The sequence below is a fragment of the Phocoena sinus genome, chromosome 17 (genome assembly GCF_008692025.1).
Source record: "Phocoena sinus isolate mPhoSin1 chromosome 17, mPhoSin1.pri, whole genome shotgun sequence".
Lineage (NCBI taxonomy): Eukaryota > Metazoa > Chordata > Mammalia > Artiodactyla > Phocoenidae > Phocoena > Phocoena sinus.
The window spans coordinates 13,021,537-13,040,860 of record NC_045779.1 but is presented as its reverse complement, the minus strand read 5'-3'; the positions used below and the strand labels follow the sequence as shown (position 1 = coordinate 13,040,860).

Below are 19,324 nucleotides of genomic sequence, written 5' to 3'. Positions count from 1 at the left end.
AGCAAGGGAACCACATGTAAGTGGGTGGAGGGAGCGGCACGAGGCCACAGGAGTGATCCAGAGGAGACAGAACAAGGCCCCTGAGTCAGGACCAGAGTCCTAGAATCAAGAGAGAACTCCAAAAGATGTTTCAGAAGCAAAACCACCAGGACTCTGCACTTGTTTGGATGTAGGTGGAAGAGGAGGAATCAAGGATGACTCCAAGTCTTCTGTCTGTGGTGACTGAGTAGACGGGTTTGGATATTTTGAGGGTTTTGTTTTTTGTTTTTCTAAGGAATAGTTAAGCAGTAAGAATGGAACACGTGGGAAATAGTCGCAGGAGTCAAAGAAGAAACAAAAACCTTTTGAGAGGAAGGATGTCAGTGGCACCAAGTGCTGCAGTGATATCCTGCCAGAAAAGGATCGATCAGTTCCCTTTGGATTTGATGATGGAAATTGCACTGGTAACTCTAATGTAGCATTAGATTGTTAGGAGCAGAAGACAGAAAAGTGAACAGGAGGTGAGAACATGGAACAGGAGAGCAGACTGTTCTACCACTCTTAGAAGTTATACTAGGGAGAGAGGCAGAGAGTGGGGAGCGACTACAGGAAGATGCTACGTCAGTGCATGCTTGAGACTCGGCATGTTAGGGTAAGGAGGCAATTTTGGCCTGTAAGCTGAAGGGAAGGACCAGCAAGGAAGGAGACATTGATGATGCAGGAAAGAATGCACAGGTGAGGGAGGGGGTTTAAACACTAGTGAAAGATAGCTTATCCTATAAGACCAAAGAGGTAACTGTGGATCTAGTTAAGATTGTGGAGAAGAGAGTCAACAAGTTTAAAGAGATCATAACTGACAGCCAAATTATCTGGATGAAGTGAGAAGCAAAATTTATCTACTCAGAGTAAAGAAATAGGGGTTAAAGAGTGTTGCGAGAGAAAAATCGGGGTAAGAACCAATAATAGTGGTTGTTGCAGAGAAGAGAGATTGCAGTACTGATACAGAGTTGAGGTTTTGTTGGTTAGGACCACAAAAAGATCGGGGTGGAGGGAAGTTGAGGTTCCTAGTGAGATACTAGCTCAAGTAGTCATCCATGGGGTCTAGTCTGGATAAGAAAGGAGGAGAGTCTAGGAAGAATGATGGGACAAGACGGAAGAATCAAGGGTATTAAGATCTTTATATTTAAAACAGGTGTGAGGGCAACAAACTGGAAGGAAAGAAGTGTAGGCTATTGGATGTTAATAGTTCTGGGGAAGAACATTTATGGCTGGTGACAAGATTATAGGGGTAGCAATGAAGGAGATGGCTGAGGTGGAGGTCATTGAGGTTGATGCAGTCAAGAATGAGTGGGCTAGCAATTATACTATACAGGAAATACCAGCTTCGAGGTAAGCAACCAGGAATGGCCTGATGCTGAAGGGAAGATGAGCTTTTCCTGGAAGCTAGAAGATTAATGGGGAAGCACCAATGGGAGCCCAGGAGGATGCTGACCTCCCTCCCTTCTGGCCCCGTGGCCAGAGAAGTGGGAGAAGAGACAGCCACGGAAGAATCTGTGTCCTTGAGAAAGTCTGGTTTCTACTGGGGCAAGAATGAGAAGAGAGAGTTCTCTGAAGAGACTGGAGGATGTAGGGATTTTATTTACACTCAAAGAGTGATTCCAACAGGCACAAGGCAAAAGGACGTGGTGAAGAGATGGAGAGTCAGTGTAGGATCTTGCGGGGGAGAAACACAGGCTAGTGAATTAGTGAGAAGGGAATGAGTGAGTTACCTTTTGTTTGGAACCCTAGGATTTCAGGGCTGAGAGGCATGATTGTAAATGACTAACCTCAACTACTCCAACTTTTCAGCAAGTGGTTGTACTGCCAAAACTGGCAGAAAGATCCCTGATGATGTCTGGCGAGGCCTGGGAAGGGTTCATGGCTCTGAGTCAATGGTGAGAACCCTAGTCTCAGTGGAAGGCTGGGCCAAGGGGTGCAAAGGGGCTGTGACACCCCTCGCTGGTCCACACAAATACCTACCTGCCAGAGACGTATTTACAGGCTTATTAAAATACTTATAGGCTTTTTGCAGAAAGGTATTTTATCTGTGTTTCTAGAACAGGGTAGAGTCAAACCTGTGCATAAAAACTCTTGTTCATACTGAACACATTTTAGTCATTGCTGTAGCTTTGAAAGCATGCTTTGATTCTCTGAATGCCTTTCAGGGAAGTGCTTATATATCTATAGGTCCTCAGTAAAAACTCACATGCTTCATTAATTATTATTTGGAAGAAAAGAATATACCAGTTATTATTATTTGGAAGAAAAGAATATACCAGTTATTTTAACAAGTGTCTATTTCCTGCCATTCAATATAGGTCATGTGGAACTGATACAGAATCAAATATCACCCTTTATTCCACAGAGAATAGAGTCTAACAAACAAGTGTTTTAAACCAGTTGTCTCCTCATGGAGAGCACTCATTTAGAATTATTCATTTTGTTGTTCCCAAGGTAATAACAGAGAACAGTTAAGTTCCACGGGGCTGGTAGGTAGAGATCATTTTAATTGACTTTTATTATTGTAGCCAGGGGTATTTTCAAAAGATGATCATTTACTCTGTACAACTGTACATAACGTATAGTTATAGGCATCTTTATGTGACCGCATGTGTCTGGCCCCAGGTGATCCAGCCCCCTTAACGATATGACATGACTCCTTTTGCCATAAAAATATTTCAAACATTTTGAAAATTAAATACCTTTAAAATTTCAAATTTTGACCACCCCCCTTCTCCTCCCTGGAAGCTTTGGGGAGGTGGTTTTGTACTAAGTGATGACATCACTTGGAAAGTTCTTAATAGGTCTAGGAGTCGCTATTTTAGGAGTACATACAATTGGGGTAGAAATAATAATCAGCCATAAGGAACTAAGAAACTACAAAAAAACCATTTTGGGGCTTCCCCGGTGGCGCAGTGGTTGGGAATCCGCCTGCCAATGCAGGGAACGCGGGTTCATGCCCTGGTCCGGGAAGATCCCACATGCCGCGGAGCGGCTGGGCCCGTGAGCCATGGCCGCTGAGCCTGCACTCCGCAACAGGAGAGGCCACAACAGTGAGAGGCCCGTGTACCCGAAAAAAAAAAAAAAAAAAGCCATTTTAGGCTCCATTTCATGGGCTTTTCGTCAACTTGCCGGTTTCCAGTTGCCTACTTGACAAGGACCAAGTAGGCAGATCTGGTGTGACAGCCCAGCAGTTAGGAAGCTGTTGCTGTGCTACTGCTGCCACCACTGTCGTTACCATAATTGCCTCTCATGCCAGGAAGCTGGTGACTAGACCCTGGAGTTCTGAGTCCAGCCACCTGACTGCCTCTAAACAGTCACACCTCTGCGACCTCGACACGCCATAGCAGCAGGAGATGGCCTCTGCCTCGTTCTTAACATCCTGTCTTGTCAGAGTTCACAGATTTGTCCCCAGAACCACAGGTGTAAGAGAGTCGAGGAAAAGTACTTTTCAGCTTCCCAGCCCTTTCAGCACAGGAAGTCCAAAGAGGGTACAGGCATAAATGCTGAGAGGCAGTTGACCACATCCAGCAGACACACTGAAGAGAGGAGAGAGGAAGCAAGGACCAGCTGTATTCTAATACTCTCTTCCACTTTTATCTAGTATAGAACCTAAGACTGAGAGCCATCAGTTGGCAGATTAATTAGCCTAAATTTGAGCCTAACAATATATTAAAATCACCTGGTGAGCTTTTTAGAAAGGCCCGATACCTATGCACAGGAGATTCTCGTCTAAGTAAGGCTCAGTGTGGCATATTTTTTAAAGCTCATGGGTGACTTTAAAGCAGGCCATCTTGAGAATCACTGGCCTAAATGAATGGATAAATACTGGGGATCCGAAGGCCAGCTCTATTTAGGGCACTTGGAAACTTTAAAACTGAGAAGCTTAAGAGTTGATTCATCAAAGAAACTAATACCCAACTAGAGTGATTCCACAACCTCAAACTGAAAAACCTCATCATTTACTTTAGTTAAAACACTAGCAAACTTGACTAGAAAACATTAAGGTAAATATTTTGTAGGAGCAATTATCCATTAGAATTATTTTGACAGTTCATTTCGTTATCTGATTAGTAATATGTTTATCATTATCAATTGGTAAATGACTTAAGGATCTAATCAATTAAGGAGCATGGTTTTTCATACTGAAACTCCTGAGAAAATATTAGCTTTCTAAGGGGTACAGTGATAGTTCTACCAAGAGTTGCCAAACAAGCAGATGTATCAGCACCAGAACTTTCTGGTGATGAATATGCGGAATTGGTCTTACCTTGAGGGGAAACAAGTTATCTGTGCTTGTTTATACTGGGGTGGCCAAAAAGTTCGTTCACATTTTCCTGATGTTGCAGGAAAACCCGAATGAACTTTTTGGCCAACCCAGTATTTAGAAAGTCTGTCCATTTTGGAAATAATGCAAAAGTAATACACTAGAGCTCAATTTTGTAAACGTGCTATAAAGGTTTTTATAATTTTGAAACCTTTTTTGTATGTGTTCATGTATCTTTTTAAACTGGAAATTCAGAAGGAGATTCTTTTGTAGGTTGCTGGCTTTGGCAAATCTTTTTTTTTTTTTCTTTCCCCTTTCTTGAAATAGAGAAAAGTAGCCAGGATAGATGGTACTGGTGAGGAAAAGACAGCTGGAAATTGCCTACTGTAACTGGAATTTGTTGACAGTTTATAACCAACCAACTGAGCCATAATCATACTCGCATTTTTCTTGACCACCCCAGATTCGCTCACAACACAAGAAGATTGGACGTTGACGAAGAAGTTCATTTGGTTCTTTACCTCCACACTGGCAATACTGTAAAGTTCTTTAATCCATACAAACCTACTTTCATCTGTAACTCCCTTCTTTGGGGGAAGAAAGAAAGAACTAATACAGATCGTATTCAGACTGACAATCTAAACTCCACTCATATTTTGAGCCATGGCAAGCAGCTACCAAGTGAACTTACCAACGTGGTGCCACCACACCTTACCTTGCTTTTTAATGTTTCTAGTTCTAAAGGTTGAAAATTGAAACAAAAAGAACAGTAAGCTGATGATAAATTCCAGATTAAGTGCTTTGTCCACTGTGGGTCCTCGGTAAATACCAAATGAGTAAATCAAAAGGAATTTCCTACACCCAGCATGACCTTAAGTAAATTTACTTCCTTTGAGGACCAAAAAGTATTTATTCAAGTAATTCAAGATAATTTTTTTTACTAAGTGACTTACATAGGTCAACTTTGAAACAAACTCTTTTAAAAATGCCATTACACGTTCTTTTAATGGCACTGAAACCACCAAGCCACAGGTTCTTTGGAAAGATAAAATATGAAAGCAAAGTTTTTTAGCTGCCTGCCAAGCCCAGGAAAAATCACTGAGAGGCTCTTTAACATCTTTACGTAAAGGAGTGAGCACCTTGTTACTTCATGGCTCTAGTTAGAGGAGACTGGTGAGTACCAGGGTGACAAGTCTATATCTAGCTCAGGGATCTCATCAAGAACACCAGTCCACCAGTCCCTCCCATCAGGAAACTTACACAAGCCTCTTAGATAGCCTCATCTACCAGAGGGCAGACAGCAGAAGCAAGAAAACTACAATCTTGCAGCCTGTGGCACAAAAACCACATTCACAGAAAGATAGACAAGATGAAAAGGCAGAGGGCTATGTACCAGATGAAGGAACAAGATAAAACCCCAGAAAAACAACTAAATGAAGTGGAGATAGGCAACCTTCCAGAAAAAAAATTCACAATAATGATAGTGAAGATGATCCAGGACCTCGGAAAAACAATGGAGGCAAAGATCAATAAGATGCAAGAAATGTTTAACAAAGACCTAGAAGAATTAAAGAACAAACAAACAGAGATGAACAATACAATAACGGAAATGAAAACTACACTAGAAGGAATCAATAGCAGAATAACTGAGGCAGAAGAACGGATAAGTGACCTGGAAGACAGAATGGTGCAATTCACTGCTGAAGAGAATAAAGAATGAAAAGAAATGAAGACAGCCTAAGAGACCTCTGGGACAACATTAAATGCAACAACATTCGCATTATAGGGGTCCCAGAAGGAGAAGAGAAAGAGAAAGGACCAGAGAAAATATTTGAAGGGATTATAGTCGAAAACTTCCCTAACATGGGAAAGGAAATAGCCACCCAAGTCCAGGAAGCACAGTGACTCCCATACAGGATAAACCCAAGGAGAAACATGCCAAGACACATAGTAATCAAATTGGCAAAAATTAAAGACAAAGAAAAATTACTGAAAGCAGCCAGGGAAAAATGACAAATAACATACAAGGGAACTCCCATAAGGTTAACGGCTGATTTTTCAGCAGAAACTCTACAAGCCAGAAGGGAGTGGCATGATATACTTAAAGTGATAAAAGGGAAGAACCTACAACCAAGATTACTCTACCCAGCAAGGATCTCATTCAGATTCAAAGGAGAAATCAAAAGTTTTACAGACAAGCAAAAGCTAAGAGAATTCAGCACCACCTAACCAGCTCTACAACAAATGCTAAAGGAACTTCTCTAAGTGGGAAACACAAGAGAAGAAAAGGACCTAAAAAGACAAACCCAAAACAATTAAGAAAATGGTCATAGGAACATACATATTGATAATTACCTTAAACGTGAATGGATTAAATGCTCCAACCAAAAGACACAGGCTTGCTGAATGGATACCAAAAAAAGACCCATATATATGCTGTCTACAAGAGACCCACTTCAGACCTAGGGACACATACAGACTGAAAGTGTGGGGATGGGAAAAGATATTCCATGCAAATGGAAATCAAAAGAAAGCTGGAGGGGCTTCCCTGGTGATGCAGTGGTTGAGAGTCTGCCTGCCAATGCAGGGGATGCGGGTTTGTGCCCCAGTCCGGGAAGATCCCACATGCCATGGAGCGGCTAGGCCCGTGAGCCTGCGCGTCTGGAGCCTGTGCTCCACAATGGGAGAGGCCACAACAGTGGGAGGCCCGCATACTGCAAAAAAAAAAAAAAAAAAAGAAAGAAAGCTGGAGTAGCTATACTCATATCAGATAAAATAGACTTTAAAATAAAGAATGTTACAAGAGACGAGGAAGGACACTACATAATGATGAAGGGATCAATTCAAGGAGAAGATAGAACAATTATAAATATATATACATCCAACATAGGAGCACCTCAATACATAAGGAAACTGCTGACAGCTATAAAAGAGGAAATTGACAGTAATACAATAATAGTGGGGGACTTTAACACCTCACACCAATGGACAGATCATCCAAAATGAAAATAAATAAGGAAACAGAAGCTTTAAATGACACAATAGACCAGATAGATTTAATTGATATTTATAGGACATTCCATCCAAAAACAGCAGATTACACTTTCTTCTCAAGTGCGCATGGAACATTCTCCAGGATAGATCACATCTTGGCTCACAAATCAAGCCTCAGTAAATTTAAGAAAACTGAAATCATATCAAGCATCTTTTCTGACCACAACACTATGAGATTAGAAATGAATTACAGGGGTAAAAAACATAACACAAACACATGGAGGTTAAACAATACGATACTAAATAACAAAGATCACTGAAGAAATCAAAGAGGAAATCAAAAAATACCTAGAGACAAATGACAATGAAAACACGACAATCCAAAACCTATGGGATGCAGCAAAAGCAGTTCTAAGAGGGAAGTTTATAGCTATACAAGCCTACCTCAAGAAACAAGAAAAATCTCCAATAAACAATCTAACCTTACACCTAAAGGAACTAGAGAAAGAAGAACAAACAAAACCCAAAGTAAGCAGAAGGAAAGAACTCATCAAGATCAGAGCAGAAATAAATGAAATAGAAACAAAACAGTAGCAATAGCAAAGATCAATAAAACTAAATGCTGGTTCTTTGAAAAGATAAACAAAATTGATAAACCATTAACCAGACTCATCAAGAAAAAGAGGGAGAGGACTCATAAATCAATAAAATTAGGAATTAAAAAGGAGACGTTACAACAGACACCACAGAAATATAAAGCATCCTAAGAGACTACTACAAGCAACTCTATGCCAATAAAATGGACAACCTGGAAGAAATGGACAAATTCTTAAAAAGGTATAACCTTCCAAGACTGAACCAGGAAGAAATAGAAAATATGAACAGACCAAACACAAGTAATGAAATTGAAACTGTGATTAAAAATCGTCCAACAAACAAAAGTCCAGGACCAGATGGCTTCACAGGTGAATTCTATCAAGCATTTAGAGAAGCGCTAACACCCATCCTTCTCAAACTCTTCAAAAAAAATTGCAGAGGAAGGAACACTCCCAAACTCATTCTACGAGGCCACCATCACCCTGATACCAAAACCAGACAAAGATGTCACAAAAAAAGAAAACTACAGGCCAATATCACTGATGAACATAGATGCAAAAATCCTCAACAAAATACTAGCAAACAGAATCCAACAGCACATTAAAAGGATCATACACCATGATCAAGTGGGAATTATCCCAGGGATGCAAGGATTCTTCAATATACGCAAATCAATCAGTGTGATACACCATATTAACAAATTGAAGAATAAAAACCATATGATCATCTCAATAGATGCAGAAAAAGCTTTTGACAAAATTCAACACCCATTTATGATAAAAACTCCCCAGAAAGTGGGCATAGAGGGAACCTACCTCAACATAATAAAGGCCATATACGACAAACCCACAGCAAACATCATTCTCAATGGTGAAAAACTGAAAGCATTTCCTCTAAGATCAGGAACAAGACAAGGATGTCCACTCTTGCCACTATTATTCAACACAGTTTTGGAAGTCCTAGCCACGGCAATCAGAGAAGAAAAAGAAATAAAAGGAATACAAATTGGAAAAGAAGAAGTAAAACTGTCACTGTTTGCAGATGACATGATACTATACATAGAGAATCCTAAAGATGCCACCAGAAAACTACTAGAGCTAATCAATGAATTTGGTAAAGCAGCAGGATACAAAATTAATGCACAGAAATCTCTTGCATTCCTAAACACTAATGATGAAAAATCTGAAAGAGAAATTAAGGAAACACTCCCATTTACCACTGCAACAAAAAGAATAAAATACCTAGGAGTAAACCTAACTAGGGAGACAAAAGACCTGTATGCAGAAAACTGTAAGACACTGATGAAAGAAGTTAAAGATGATACCAACAGATGGAGAGATATACCATGTTCTTGGATTGGAAAAATCAATATTGTGAAAATGACTATACTACCCAAATGAATCTACAGATTCAATGCAATCCCTATCAAATTACCAATGGCATTTTTTACAGAACTAGAACAAAAAATCTTAAAATTTGTATGGAGACACAAAAGACCCCAAATAGCCAAAGCAGTCTTGAGGGAAAAAAACGGAGCTGGAGGAATCAGACTCCCTGACTTCAGACTCTACTACAAAGCTGCAGTAATCAAGACAATATAGTACTGGCACAAAAACAGAAACATAGATCAATGGAACAAGATAGGTAGCTCAGAGATAAACCCACGCACCCATGGTTAACTAATCTATGACAAAGGAGGCAAGGATATACAATGGAGAAAAGACAGTCTCTTCGGTAAGTGGTGCTGGGAAAACTAGACAGCTCATGTAAAAGAATGAAATTAGAACATTCCCTAACACCATACACAAAAGTAACTCAAAATGGATTCGAGGGCTTCCCTGGTGGCGCAGTGGTTGAGAGTCCACCTGCTGATGCAGGGGACACAGGTTTGTGCCCCGGTCCAGGAAGATCCCACATGCCGCGGAGCAGCTAGGCCCGTGAGCCATGGCCACTAAGCCTGCGTGTCCGGAGCCTGTGCTCTGCAATGGGAGAGGCCACAACAGTGAGAGGCCCACGTACTGCAAAAAAAAAAAAAAAAAAATGGATTCGAGACCTAAATGTAAGACTGGACACTATAAAACTCGTAGAGGAAAACATAGGAAGTACACTCTTTGACATAAATCACAGCAAGATCTTTTTTGATCCACCTTCTAGAGTAAAAATAAACAAATGGGACCTAATGAAACTTCAAAGCTTTTGCACAGCAAAGGAAACCATAAACAAGATGAAAAGCCAACCCTCAGAATGGGAGAAAATATCTGCAAACGAATCAACGGACAAAGGATTAATCTCCAAAATATATAAACAGCTCACGCAGCTCAATATTAAAGAAACAACCCAATCAAAAAATGGGCAAAAGACCTAAATAGACATTTCTCCAAAGGAGACATACAGATGGCCAAGAGGCACATGAAAAGCTGCTCAACATCACTAATTATTAGAGAAATGCAAATCAAAACTACAATGAGGTATCACCTCACACCAGTTAGAATGGGCATCATCAGAAAATCTACAAACAACGAATGCTGGAGAGGCTGTGGAGAAAAGGGAACCCTCTTGCACTGTTGGTGGGAATGTAAATTGATACAGCCACTATGGAGAACAGTATGGAGGTTCCTTAAAAAACTAAAAATAGAATTACCATATGAGCCAGCAATCCCACTACTGGGCATATACCCAGAGAAAACCATAATTCAAAAAGACACATGCACCCCAATGTTCATTGCAGCACTATTTACAATAGCCAGGTCATGGAAGCAACCTAAATGCCCATCGACAGACGAATGGATAAAGAAGTTGTGGTACATATATACAATGGAATATTACTCAGCCATAAAAAGGAACCAAATTGGGTCATTTGTTGATACGTGGATGGATCTAGAGACTGTCATACTGAATGAAGTCAGAAAGAGAAAAACAGATATTGTATAATAACTCATGTATGTGGAAACTAGAAAAATGGTATAGATGAACTGGTTTGCAGGGCAGAAGTTGAGACACAGATGTAGAGAACAAACGTATGGACACCAAAGGGGGGAAAACTGTGGTGGGGTGGGGATGGTGGTATGTGTGCTGAATTGGGAAATTGGGACTGACATGTATACATTGATGTGTATAATATTGACTACTAATAACCTGCTGTATAAAAAATAAATTAAAAATTAAAAAAAAATAATAACACCAGTCCAGCTGGTTCCATACATTTCAGTGACTCGAATCCCTCACCCTGGCCTCGGCCTTCAATTTCCAAATGCATTCACTTTGATTACCTAAGCTTGCCTTCTCTTGGTGTCATTGATACTGGTAGGCAGTGAAATTAGCTTTTTCCGACTCTAGGTATTTCTTCCATTTCCTCTTGAGTATTGTAGTCTTGTAGTCTCTTTCTTTCCCTTTTCTGAGTCTTGGGTCAAGTATGCCAGGTGACAACATGACAAAAGTTCAGTGACAAAAGCCATGGGAACAGATAGAAGCAGCCGAACAGGAGGATGTGGCAAAGGAGTGGAGGAGCTTGTCGTGCTTCATTTTTCATCATGTCACAGCGGACCTGAGTCTAAAGCCTGGAACTTGGGTTCACATTCCAAGTTCCAATTCTGGCTCTGTGCTCACTGGAAGAGTGATACTGACAGGTTCTTAACCCTTTTGAGGCTCAGTTTCCCCATTTGTAAAATAGAGATAACAAGAAAGTCTAAGCTCATAGGGTTATTAACTAAGCTCATGTAAAATACACAGCACAGTGCCTGCCACCTGATAGGTGCTCAGTAAATATGTGTTCCCACGCCATCATTCAGTTCTTGTAGCTGCTCAATCAATGGTAGTTATTATTAGGCTCATTACTTGGGAACACCTGCCTATAATTTTTTATTTTATATTCATTATATCATTTATTTAAGTTTTTATTTTCTGAAAAAGAACATCTTCCCAACATTTGGTGTTTTTAGAAGTGTCAATCTTCACTGTCCTTTTTTCCTTCACTGTCCTTTTCACAGATGCATGATTTTCTTTTGATATTGACTGACTTTTGTAATATTTCCATTTAATTTTCATCATGTCTATCATTTCAAATCCAGGATCCTCATGGAAGATCTTCAGAAAGTACTGGAAAAGGGAAGCAGTTTGCCAAGCCAGAGAAGTCGAAGATCCGTCCCTGGATATAATTATGAAGTTTATCACTCCTTAGAAGAAGTATGTAATCAAAGGACCTTTTGTTGCTTTTTTACAAGCGCATCTTTATCATTTAAGTCTCAGGATTGGGAGAGAAGCATAAGGACAGAGGCAGAGGCCATATGAAGAATACGTACAGCTCTTACATTGCCCAGGCACCTCAGTTCTCTTCCATTAAGCCTTTTACACTATATAAGTAGCAGCAAAATAATTTTAATTTCACCTGCTTTATCCAACCCCCCCCTACAATGGACAGGGGAAGTTCAATGGAGAGTGCAGTAAAGCTGCTATACAGTCGCCCCTCGGTATCCGAAGGGCATTGGGTCCAGGACCCCCTACAGATACCAAAATCATGGATACTCAAGTCCCTTGTGTACAATGACGTAGTACAGTCAGCCCTTGGTATCCAATGGTTCTGCATCCCCAGATGTGGAGGGCTGACTGTAATTATGGTTATAAACACCCTAATTGAAAAATGCATGGACGGTAGAGCTAGCCAGACTTTGAGGGCAATGGTTTGGTTGAGGGGTAGAGTGAACTTTGATGTTTGCCCCATACCCTCTGCAAATTTGAGACCTCCCCAAAACCAAGCTTCATTTGTGGCACCTCAGGGACTGTTAGCTTGCTGTTATTTACTGTATCTGAGAAAAACAAGGACCCATCCCCACTGCCACTACTGTACATCTGAGCAACAACTAGTTATTCTTCAAATCTCAGTTTAAGCAAGAAGAGAGCTGTTTCTGCTATCCCAGATGGGGCCAGAACACCCTAGTCTCAACCCCCGGAGTACTGCACCCATGGTACATGGATGTGATACCTATCATAGTTAATTATGTTATTGTATGATTATTTGATTAATGCCTTTCTCTCCTAATAAGCTGAAAGGGCCATGGGCACAAGCCATTGCTTTCTTGTTCACCACTGTATCTGCAGTGGCAAGCAAAGAGAGACTTCCAAATAGATAGCTATTTACAGGATGACTGAATGGATAAGTACATACATTTTTTCATTCTTCCCCTGAATTGAGCACAGGAATGCCAGTCATAGAACAAATGAGATCCTGTTATATTCTTAAGAAAATATATATATTCAAAATTATTTCTACATATTTCCTGTTTTTAACATACTTTTTAGAAGCTTGAAGTTACCAGCAATGGAAAGGATTTAGATAACTTGACATATTAGATATGTCAAGTTAGATTAGACATTTAGACAACTTGACATACTTGCTATTAACGTGCACTAGAAAAATAAGTCCAAATTTAAAAATATATTAATATAGATATGTAAATGTATGTGTGTTTGTGTATCCTGCTCGTTAGATTAAATAGGGATAGAAAGAAAGGAAAATCTGTTTTTTGGGTTTTTTTTTTTTTAGAACAGACTCTTTCACATCATGGAACGGAGGGACACTTTTCTGTGATTTCCTTACTCCTTTATTGGGCTTCAAGTCAGAAATGTCACCCATCTTTCTAAGTGCCTTCTTTATCCATCTCAAATATAACTTTCCCCGATGACAGATAAATGTGTGTGAATGGATCAATGCAAATGTATCGCTATTACTCGGGAAATTATTCAGAGTATGCCCTCCAATGTGTGGCTGGGTAGAATAAACCTTAAATGCAAAAGATAATGCCTTTTTCTTAGCACCTTCTGTTCTGTGGCAAATTACAATATAGAGGACTTTAATAAACACTTTCAAATAGTTGGGATGGTTTTCCTGAAGCTGCTTTCTTTCTTTTCCTCTAAATGTTGGGGGCAAATGGAAATAAATTTTGATTTTTCAAAAAGGACCCAGAACACATTGATTAGTTTTCTGTAAAATTCTGCCATTAAGATGTTAATGACACAGAGTAGTAGAAGGTATGCTTTAAAAGGGGAACAATATAAAGACATAAAGCAACTATTCATAAAAGCAGAAAATAAAATGTAATTTTAAGTGTCTGTCCTGAAGAAAATTAAAACTACAAAATTGGTTTTTCATTCAATCTTATGCTCCACATATGCTTCTTTGAGTTCCTAACCCACTGTTGTCTTTTTGTTCTCTTTTGTTTACTAAAAGCTCCATAATTGTGAGAGTCTGACGTGGTTTTTATTTACTTGCTTTTAGATTCAAAATTGGATGCATCATTTGAATAAAACTCATTCAGGCCTCATTCACATGTTCTCTATTGGAAAATCATATGAGGGAAGATCTCTTTTTGTTTTAAAGGTAAAAATAAGAAATTAGTAACTAAATATTTACTAAACATTCGTCGTTTTCAGCTTTGACTTATGGGGAAAAGAAACGAAATGGCATTTCATCGTGTCTCACATTTAACCTTATCTGGTAATTTAAGAAAAAAAATTTCCCTTAGGTTTTTGAGCCATATTTAATTTTTGCCATTGAGTATTCCAAAGAATACTGTTTCTAAAACAGTATTTATGCACTTCAAAAATAATGACCAACATTATTTGTGAGTTGGTGCTGCTTACGATGAACCAGTGCAAAACTACAGAAATGTGTAAGAAGGTATACGTCATTCCCAGCCCTTGAGCCTGCGTTCTCTTTCAGCCACTGAACCATCTCTTCTCTGCCAAAGATCTAAAAAGACTTCCCTGCATCACTGTCTCTACTTCCTCAGCAACCATTCAGACCTTGACTCCCTGGCCTTTGCCCTCACGACACCTCTAAAACATCTGCAATGACCCCTACTTGGTTCTCCTCTCGTCTCAGACCATCCTCTCTCAGGTCTCCTCCAATGGCTCCTCTCCGCTTGTTCTTTCCTTACGTGCTGGTGGCCCCAGGATTCTCTCCTCAGCTGTGCTCTCCCTCTCCCCACCCTGCCTGGATGGGCACATCCACCCCATGGTTTCAACAGTCATTCCAGACTTTTCTGTTCAGTGGAGTCTGCTCCCTGGTACTTACTGGACATTCATAGCTCATTGCCACCTTGCCATCGTCATCTCGATACTCACCAAAGCACCTGAGACTCAGGATGGCACTGCCGTGCTCCGGTCAGGAAACATGAACCATCCTGAATTCCGCTCCTTTATTCTCGTCACTTATTTAAATCTAACATGAAGAACTGACAATTCTTTCTTCTAACTTTTGGATTTGTCAAAACCTCTTTTCTTGTCCTCACTGCTATTGCCCTAGCTTGTTTCTGGATCTGTTCTCCCTGGACTATTGCAGTCACAGCAGCCTCAGGACTGAACTTCCCTGTGAGTCCCCATCCTCTACCCTCTCGTCCATCTACACACACACACCTCCCATGGAATACAGGATGAAGCCTTGTCTCTGTTACTTAGTATCCAGCAATTTCATGTGTCTTCTGCCTCTGTGTCCAGCTTCATCTGCCATTCTTTCCTCATACCCCAGAAGCAGCTGCTCAAACACGGTGCACTCAGATTCTCTTCCAAGCTTGAGATGCCTTCTTCCACTTGTCTGCAGGGCAAGCTTCAAGTCTTGCTCAACTCTTCAAGGGCTCCTCTTTTGATCCACAGGGAAATGAGACATAGCACCCGAGTTGCCAAAGTAACTTACATATATTCACATTATAATGATTAACTGCTTATGTGTCTGCCCTCCCCTACTACCGTATAAATTCCTTGTCTTCTCGTCTCTGAATCTCCAAGGCCAAGCACTGTGTCTGACATTAAAAAGGATTTCCTAAAGCATTAGTTGAGTGAATTAATGAATGAATGAAAACTAGATCCCCTATAATGTCAAAAGCCATCAACTGATAACTGGGTTAGAAACCGTATTATAAATGAAATTGATATAATAGGATAATAAAGAAAAGTCTGTCACTTGACTCTACAAATCACTTTGTGTTTCCCTTTTGTATTGTAATAAAATTTGACTTTCTCTACATATAAGGCATAGCTGTTTCTTTAATAGATATTGCTTGGGAATACGTCTGATTCCCTGCATGGGGAGGGCAGTGGAGAGAAACAGGGCAAGGATGAGAGAGAGGGAGGGAAAAAATTAGCTTCTTACTTAAGTCACATATTATATGAAAATGGAGAAGCAAGCCTATTTAAGCAATTGCATTTTCCTTGTGTATTTTCTACTTCTTTGATTCGTAATTCAGACAATAAATTTATTCTTTCTGCATAAACAAGCCTGGACTTCTGAAATCGATAGGAAATCTGTCTTTTTTATGGGTTACTTAATGAACCCAACTCTAGTGAAGTATTATGCTGAAACCATATTAAATTATGCTGGTCAGTCAATCCAAAAATAAAAGCCTGCATTGGTTACTGTGAATACTCTTGTTTTCAGCTGGGCAGAAGATCACGAGCTTACAAAAGAGCTGTCTGGATAGACTGCGGTATTCATGCAAGAGAATGGATTGGTCCTGCCTTTTGTCAGTGGTTTGTAAAAGAAGTAAGTTAAACCCTTTACAGAGTGTCCATTCTCACTAGCCAGTGTTTTTATTCTGCTCAAGGAACAAAACTGGGAATGTGAAGCCAGCGATATCTGATGGAATGACAGTAACACCGTGATTTTGTGGGTTTCTTCTATGTTTATGAAGGCCTCTCAAAACCCTGGCTCTGTTTATCTTCAGCTCTGCCCTTGGAGGTGGGAATTACCAACCCTCATTAAAGAGAAAGGACCTGAGATTCAGAGCGTTTATGAATTTGTGACAAATTAGGAACCAACCATAGTAGCTGATATATAGCAAAAGGCTACAAATCCAATTTATGGTGTTCCAGAACAGTTTCTCGTGTGATATTCTCTTGTCTTCTCCGTCAAAATGATCTCATGTATGCTACAGCCATAAAGAGATGAGCAAGTGACTACATTTTGCCCTCCTGCTATGGATCTGTGATTTAGACACCAAAGACCTTTAGCATCTGTGCATTTAACATTCTCTGTTTCAGTACTTTTCAGTGACTCTAATGGTTGCTGATTCATGGTGATTTCTCATTTTCTGAAGGCTTCATTTAAGTCATAAGCCCTCTAAGGCTAGTGTATTGAGGGGGTTCTTATCCCAAGAGTGGGCCAACCTCATGGATGAACATCTTCATGTGTTCTGATATTTTTCTACTGTCAAGAATGCACTGACGTTCATGGTTTTTTATAACCTTTACTTCTTAGTATTTTTTTTTTTTTTTTTTGCGGTACGCGGGCCTCTCACTGCTGTGGCCTCTCCCGTTGCGGAGCACAGGCTCCAGAGGCGCAGGCTCAGCAGCCATGGCTCACGGGCCCAGCCGCTCCGCGGCATGTAGGATCTTCCCGGACCGGGGCACGAACCCGTGTCCCCTGCATCGGCAGGCGGACTCTCAACCACTGTGCCACCTGGGAAGCCCACTACTTAGTATTTTTTTTTTAAGACTCCTAAAAAAAGCCAACGACTGGTACTGGTAATAACAGTGAAGAAGTCTAAGGGAAGGAAGGTTCTTAGCCAGAAAAAAACCCCTACAAATTACTCATAGAAAACCATTAAGGATACAAAAGATATTTAAATATTTCAGTTATATTTCACTATGTTTTATGGGAAAATTATGTGACCTAGTAAGGTTTATTATTTTGAAGGCTCTCCTAGTCTTAGAAAATATGCCCCACAAATATCAATACTGGGGGGCTTCCCTGGTGGCGCAGTGGTTGAGAGTCCACCTGCCAATGCAGGGGACATGGGTTCAAGTCCTGGTCTGGGAAGATCCCACATGCCGCGGAGCAACTAAGCCCGTGCGCCACAGCTACTGAGCCTACGCTCCAGAGCCTGAGAACCACAACTGCTGAGCCTGTGAGCCACAACTACTGAAGTCCACGCACCTAGAGCCCGTGCTCCACAACAAGAGAAGCCACCGCTATGAGAAGCCCACGCACCGCAACAAAGAGTAGCCCCCACTCTCCACAACTAGAGAAAGCCTGCGTGCAGCAACAAAGACCCAATGCAACCAAAAATAAATAAATATAGTTTTTAAAAAGTCAATAGTGTATTAATTTGTAAAATCTGCCTACCACAGCCAAACCCACAAAAGTATTCTTAATTTTATAATGTAATAATAAAATTTTCAAACTATTCCCACTCAGCGCATTGAGCAATTCATATTCTCTTAAAATACCATTTCATCCTGGTAGGATAAATGCAAAAGCTAATTGTTAACTCTACCACCTTGCATTAAATATCCATTGTATACATACAACATATTGTCTGCTGTCTTGAGTTTCAAAAGGAAAAGGGGCAAAATGGTTAAGAATAGAACATCTATTGTTTATAGTCTATGGTCCAGTGTATTATTGTAGAACATAAGAATGTATCTCCCAAACATTTTACCTCACCCCCACATGTGCAACTTCTTTATAACACCTAAACTTACTTTATTTGTTCATGTGGTAATTGTCTGTCTCTTCCTATACTAATGCCACCGGCAGAAACTCTATTTATCTTGTTCATTGCCAAATCCCCAGTACCTAGAACAACACTTGGCACTTAATAGTGCTTCAGTTATTTGTGAATGAATGGGAGTGTGAGAATCCAGGGGTTATGATATGGAAAGATTTCTGGGAGATGACTTACAATTCATCTCCTAAGGATATGGTACCGCCTGGACTTTTGCAGTGCACAATCTGTACAGCCATACATGGCAGCCCTAGAACCCAAGCTAAATTTCCAAGGAAGAGGAGGACACAATGTAACCACAGAAAAAGGAACAGGCATGTATGGTGACTATCAATTGAGGGTAGTTCATTCTGGAGCAAGAGCAAGAAGCATCAATTAAGATTAGGCTCCAGGGGCTTCCCTAGTGGCGCAGTGGTTAAGAATCCACCTGCCAAGGCAGGGGACATGGGTTCGAGTGCTGGTTCAGGAAGATCCCACATGCCACAGAGCAGCTAAGCCCGCATGCCACAACTACTGAAGCCCGTGCGCCTAGAGCCCATGCTCTGCAACAAGAGAAGCCACCACAATGAGAAGCCCATGCACCACAACGAAGAGTAGCCCCCGCTCACTGCAACTAGAGAAAGCCCGCGGGCAGCAATGAAGACCCAACGCAGCCAAAAAATTTCTTTAAAAATTAAAAAAAACTTTAAAAAGAATAGGCTCCATTTCACCAAAGATGAGTGAGGAAAGGCTTCTCCTCCCTCCTGCACCAAGCCAACTTCAAGCACACAGATGAGTCTATTTCTGGGCCTCTGCTACCCTTTCCATACCTCTCTTACTCTTGCTGTTTATGGCTGTCACTTACCCCTCCATTTAATCAGGAACATTTCCCATCTGAGTCAGGGAAGGAACACAAGTGGAAAAAAAAGGAGGCCTACGGGTCACTGGTCCCAGTGTCCTTGTGGAAGCAATG

The 19,324-nt window shown here is 40.6% G+C and overlaps 1 protein-coding gene across 1 annotated transcript in view; it reads left to right on the top strand.

Moving 5' to 3' along the window:
- CPA6 (carboxypeptidase A6) overlaps positions 1–19,324 on the top strand; it is a 265,180-nt gene that overhangs the window by 187,508 nt on the left and 58,348 nt on the right. The window contains exons 4-6 of the mRNA XM_032610184.1: positions 11,944–12,058; positions 14,148–14,249; positions 16,305–16,409. Of these exons, the coding sequence (XP_032466075.1) occupies positions 11,944–12,058; positions 14,148–14,249; positions 16,305–16,409 (322 nt within the window). The remainder of the gene's footprint in view (positions 1–11,943; positions 12,059–14,147; positions 14,250–16,304; positions 16,410–19,324) is intronic.